The sequence below is a fragment of the Lycium ferocissimum genome, chromosome 1 (genome assembly GCF_029784015.1).
Source record: "Lycium ferocissimum isolate CSIRO_LF1 chromosome 1, AGI_CSIRO_Lferr_CH_V1, whole genome shotgun sequence".
Taxonomy (NCBI): Eukaryota; Viridiplantae; Streptophyta; class Magnoliopsida; order Solanales; family Solanaceae; genus Lycium; species Lycium ferocissimum.
Genome location: NC_081342.1, coordinates 12835667 through 12841344, shown reverse-complemented (window position 1 = coordinate 12841344; position 5678 = coordinate 12835667). Strand labels below are relative to the sequence as shown.

At 34.8% G+C, this 5678-nt stretch overlaps 1 protein-coding gene across 1 annotated transcript; it reads right to left on the bottom strand.

Annotated features, from left to right (window-relative positions):
• Positions 1-288: 288 nt before the first annotated feature.
• On the bottom strand, positions 289-2458 carry LOC132068776 (sodium/hydrogen exchanger 2-like). The gene is made up of 4 exons (XM_059462479.1): positions 1424-2458; positions 1282-1344; positions 1049-1132; positions 289-774 (listed from the first exon to the last, which is right to left on the bottom strand). Exons 1-4 carry the CDS (start codon positions 2234-2236, stop codon positions 442-444), a joined length of 1293 nt encoding a protein of 430 aa, XP_059318462.1. The 5' UTR covers positions 2237-2458; the 3' UTR covers positions 289-441.
• Positions 2459-5678: the final 3220 nt, after the last annotated feature.

The following is a 5678-nucleotide window of genomic DNA, read 5'->3' as shown; positions in this document are numbered from 1 at the left end:
ATTATTTGCAAGAATTTCTTCTCTATTTTTTTCTCGTCGCTGAGTGGTTATGCACACGTTTTATAGATATATAGAGTCTAGCACGAGACGGATAACTTTTTTTTATTGTATGCAAGTTTAAGAGTATCCACTGCTGAATTCCTCAGTTGTAACTTTATCAGCATAATCCAAAGACATCATCATAAAGCCCAAAGAGAAGAACACAATCCCATAATATAAAAATATAGTACATCAAATAAAACTAAGCCTGACGAGCGATGTTTGTTAGATGTACAAACCTAGCTAAATCATCAATAATTACAGATTAATCACTGAACAATTTACAAGCAGTTAAGCTTAGTGTATTTCATGAAGATATACAGAAAGAAAGCATACTAGCAAATAGCTCCTGGTTAAGGTTGACACTTGCTAGGAAAATTGGCTATCCTAGAAACCTATTTTCTACTCGAGACATATATTAAGACAACTTTCAAATTCTGAATCGCGATCACTTCCTTCATTCGATAATACTGGTGTGTCTGGCATGGAATCCCTCCCTCCAAACACGCGGCGCATAAAAGCATCATCAAACTTTGTCCAAAAATACATAATGGCTTGTGCGGGTCTTTTCAGTAACAATGTCAAACTTGTTATTCGAGGAACATCACCTTCATCATCTTCTATCCCATTGAGAAGTGGTAGCATGAAGGAGAATTCGGAAGAACTCATGCTGTTGAAATGTTGTGACGGAGGTAGCAAGTACCTTATGAGAGGCTTTGTTAGCAGCCCAAACACCTATAGTAAAACAAAAATTGCAGATTCAGCTAACAATTCAATATTTGGTACTAGTTCATCTAACATTTCAACATTGAGCTGTTAGAAAACTTTTCTATATTCTATTATAGACTGAACAGAAGAGCCCAACCAAAAATACTAGGCTATCAGGCGGGAGAGCCTAGTCAACCTATAAACTCATTACTGATAACTCTTTGCAATAAATGAGGAAATCAATTGGTTCACTATGCAAAACTTCAAGCATAGGTGGCGAAGGAGTGATTTGTTTAATTACCATTGTACTGAAGAGGACAATTGCAATTGTGCTAGTGATCATGACTGCATTTCCCATCAAGTGTTTCTGGCCAGATCTTGTAAACTGCAGGCAAGAATCAGGTTTTAGTTGGCAACATAATCATTATTAAGTAACCGGAAGATTTCAGTTTCAGATAAACTATCCCCTCATGATCAATTTACCCTTTTTCTATCTTTTAGGAAATGAGAACATCAGAGAGTTCAAGTATCTACCTGATTATAAGCCAAAGCCATGGAGACAGCTCCTCGCATCAGACCAGCCCACCATATTGTAACCTGTGAAGATGAATTATTAAGTTTCCATAGCGATTCACAAAGTTACAGCATGAAAATTGGACAAAGTCAATAAACTAACCATGTGCTTGCAGCCAATCTTGTCATGCTTAGATGTCCACCAATTGGATAACATGGATAAAGGAATCACAAAGCACGCTCGTCCAACCATAACCAGGGCAAGTACCACAGAACTCACTGCTACAGATTTTCCAGGACTGTTGTGGCTAACAAATCTCCATTTCTCGATATCTAAAGCATCCATTCCAACATAAAGGAAAATGAAAGTCTCCGCAATAAATGACATTGTTGCAAAAGCATGCCTTGTTGTCACTTTAGAATCATCGGTCACATTATGCCAGGTATAGTGTGACATGACAATCCCACAGAGAAATACTGTAAGAATTCCACTTAAATCAAACAGTTCTGCCATAACATACGAAAGGTAAGCCATGAGAATCATGAGAGCAACTTCACGATCGGTTGAGTTCTTTCCATCGTATATCTTTTTGATTATATAAGCACTTAGCAACCCAACAAGCACTCCCAGCACAGTGCTTGCAGAAAATAGGTATAGAAAATTTGAAGTGAACGATAAGGCCACTCGTGAGTTGATGTTTGAGAGGTCGAATTTCTGGATTGCATTAAAAAGTACCACTGATGTAGCATCATTTACAACACCTTCTCCAAAGACGAGGCTGTAGAGAAGAGGTGTCTCGTCCTGATTAAGCACCTGCAAAAATAACCTCAAAACCTTCAGTTTCCCTTGTCTTGCAATTTCAATTGCAGTTTTAGGAGAAAACCTGCTTACCTGTAACGTGCAAACAGAGTCCGTCGCTGAAAATATAGCTCCGATCGCTACAAAATAAAAAATAAAAAAAAAATCAACAATCATGAGAAGATGTAAGGAAGAAAACAGGACATTATGTGCAATAAGTTTACAGTCTTAACTCATTTAAATGCCTTTTTTCCTGATAACTACATCATTTGTATCGTTACTTTTCTATTGTTACAATATATACCATCAATAACCACATAGCAGTCTGAGAGAAGAGGACATGCTTACCAAGATAATCCCTTAACTTCAAACCGGTATCCAGCTTCCCGAGTAACTCAACAGCACCTAAAATCAAAATTTTGACACCAAATTAAGAGAGATAATAACTCAAGAATAAAATCAACAATGAAGTAACCACATTACACTGCAGAGAGGCAGAGAGCGTATCGTGCAAAATATATGTAGAAGATTAACATATGAACACTAGGAAATATCTTTGTTTAACCAATTGAATTAGGGTACTGAAGAAGCAGGGCGTACCAAATGATATGATGCCGAAAGATATCAATGTGCCGAGGACACCAAACAGAACAATGGTCCCTAAATTCCTGAAAAAATGCTTCTTTTTCACCTGGAAACTGGTTAAAAAAATAAAAAATAAAAAAGATGCATCAGTTTCAATAGATTACATTTGACACCTAAAAAAAGATTATATCATCGACTAAAAAACTTAACCACAATAACCGTGCCAGGCATTAAGGTAGTGACCCTCTGAGTAAATGCATATATACTTCTATATCAAAATTAGAATAATAGAAACTTACCCGGCATTGAATATAATGGGTGGTATAACATAGATAAAGAAAAGCTGTTCGTCAAATTCTAAAAGACGAGAACTTTTTCCATTTGTAGTTAGTAAAATGATGCCTCCAGTACATAAACCCTGCAGCCAAACAAAAGATTAATACTCAATATCACGAGCAAAAATCTTGCGAACAAGAAATAAATTACACTATCAGTATATATAAGTTAAGAAGTCTCACGATAATTAGTGCTGTAATCGACTCATTAATCCATTGGCTCTCTTCAAGAAGATGACCAATCACAATACATCCACAGAGAAGTGCCACAAATAGAGTTAAATCTACAAACACTTGATCATCTGAACCTGATAATGCCCCCAATGTCACTAACGCGTCCAAAATCATAATGTTATCTACACAACCAGTTTTAAAAAAAAAACACACACACACACATCGTTAGTTAGTTGTTTCATACGCCATTTTCTAATTAAAGAAGACAACTTTTTAAATGCTAGTAAGTTGAAAATTCATGACATTAACTGTGCCAAGTAACTACTTTACCTGAAAATGATTATTGTGAATGCCACAAAAATAGAACCTGAAAACTGTCTTATGTTGTCAAAGTAGTCGTAGAATTCTAGGCTTAACGAACTAACGAGAGAGGGACACTATTTGTAGTAGTTAAGGAGAGAAATTGATTATGAGATTATTACCAAATATAAAAGTTATAGGAATTTGAAGTTGAGCTGGACAAGGATAGTTTCATGCAAATAATCCGACACCAAAAACTGTGAGCAACAATTATAATCCTACATAGATATGGACCCAAATTACGGGGTCCACTGCAAAATCTAAGTAATTAATCTCGTCAAGATAGGGCAAAGATAATCCTTCTCCGTCCAAAATTGTGTATTCAGATATTTGTTTATTTTTATATATTTTTTAAAACTAGTAATTACGTATTTAAATATTATAAGGTACTGTAATTAAGTACGTAATATTAAAATTGTTAGATTTTTGAAAAAGTTTTACAGCGTGTTTGACCAACCCGTTGGAATCAACTTTTATTAGAAGTATTTTTGAAAAAGCGAATGGGGGAGTAGTGTTTATGTTTGGCTAAATTATTTGGGAAACATTTTATGTTAGTAGTTTGCGTTTGACCAATATTTTTAAGAAGTGCTTTTAGATGCCAAATATGACATGTTTATCAATTATCAATGTGACTCACAAAAATTAATTAAACACTTAATAATCATTTTTTCATGAAATCTAATGCTAGGAACTTAGATAATCATTTTATGATAATCTTGAATAGTGCATACGATATTGCGATTAGAGATGACATATGATTCCTTTTGAAATAAATGCAAATTGATTTGCATATACATATATGTTGCACGCATCAATTGTAAAATGTGAATTTTCAAGTTCGTGAAAGGATATGAAGTATATTATATGACTAGATAATATATGCGGAAAAGGGCCAAAATAACCCCTGAACTTTCGAAGATAGTTTATTTATACCCTTCGTTATACTATGGGCCAATTGTGCCCTTCCCGTTATACTATGGACCAAATATACCCCTGAACTTTCGGAAATAGTTTATTTATACCATTCGTTATACTATTAGGTCAATTGTCTCTCTTACCGTTATCTTACTATGGGCCCAATATACCCTTAAGTTACACTGATGCTGCACGTGTCAAAATCACAATGGCCCAACCCACTTCCCACTATAATTACACCCAGATTAAATTAATCACTGAATCCGACCCCTCACTTTATTTCACCCAACCCGTTTTGTTTATTTCAAACCCAAATAAATTACCTATACCCGTTTTGTTTATTTCATTACATGTTTCGTTTCTGTAAAACATGATAGTATAGAAAATGAAAACTCAAATAAAAAAATTCATCACGTTAATAGGATCGTTACAGTAACAAAAACATATTTATCCTTTCTTCATAGAAATGAAAACAATGCAAAGAACTCAAGCAGAGGAGAAGGAAAAAAAAACAGAAAAAACCATTCTATCCTAGGAAATCCATCATGGAATAGTCGAAGACTGTTCCTCTCGATTTAATTCATCAATGGACCACCAACAAGTAGCCTGTTTATTGAAAATAGCAACACATACTAGCCACCACTTAATTGCAGTTTCAAGAATCACCATTTATGTGACAGTTAAAATCAAAAAGTCATCGTGTTATCCATAATTTTATGATCCTTCATTTTGGGTTTTCATTTTGTATACTACCATGTTTTACAGAAACGAAACTTGTAATGAAATAAACAAAACGGGTTGGGTGAAATTAAGTGACGGGTCGGATCCTGTGATTAATTTAAGGAAAATTTACTTGTCATAACTACTTCTAAGACCTATTTATGAATAATAACTACCTTTGATTTTATTTATTGTTCATAGCTAAAATATTTTCTTAAATTACACATCATAACTGTGTCCCGTATTTCACAACAATTAGTTTTCTCTCACCTCTCAAATTTATTTCTCCCTCTTAAGGGTCTTTCTCTCTCTCTCTCTCTCTTCTCTCCCCGCCCACCAGATAGTCAATCTATTTCCCTTGCACGATTCCTTCAAATATGTCAAGTTACTTCATCGGAAAAATTGTTCAAGATTGTGACGGTGGAAGTGTCGAATGACAAGAACTAGTACGAACTCTTCTTGATGGCATAGAGCACATAATCTCTGCAATCCTCGTCGAATTTACGAAGAATAACACTAGAGAGCTCGTA

Excerpts from the sequence above, each read along its gene's own strand:
- LOC132068776 (XM_059462479.1), bottom strand. The coding sequence starts at position 2,236 with ATGATTGTTGATTTTTTTTTTATTTTTTATTTTGTAGCGATCGGAGCT. Across the intron at positions 1,345-1,423 it reads AGATTGGCTGCAAGCACATG|GTTACAATATGGTGGGCTGG; the intron begins GTTAGTTTATTG and ends TCATCTTCACAG. Across the intron at positions 775-1,048 it reads TTGTCCTCTTCAGTACAATG|GTGTTTGGGCTGCTAACAAA; the intron begins GTAATTAAACAA and ends GTTTTACTATAG.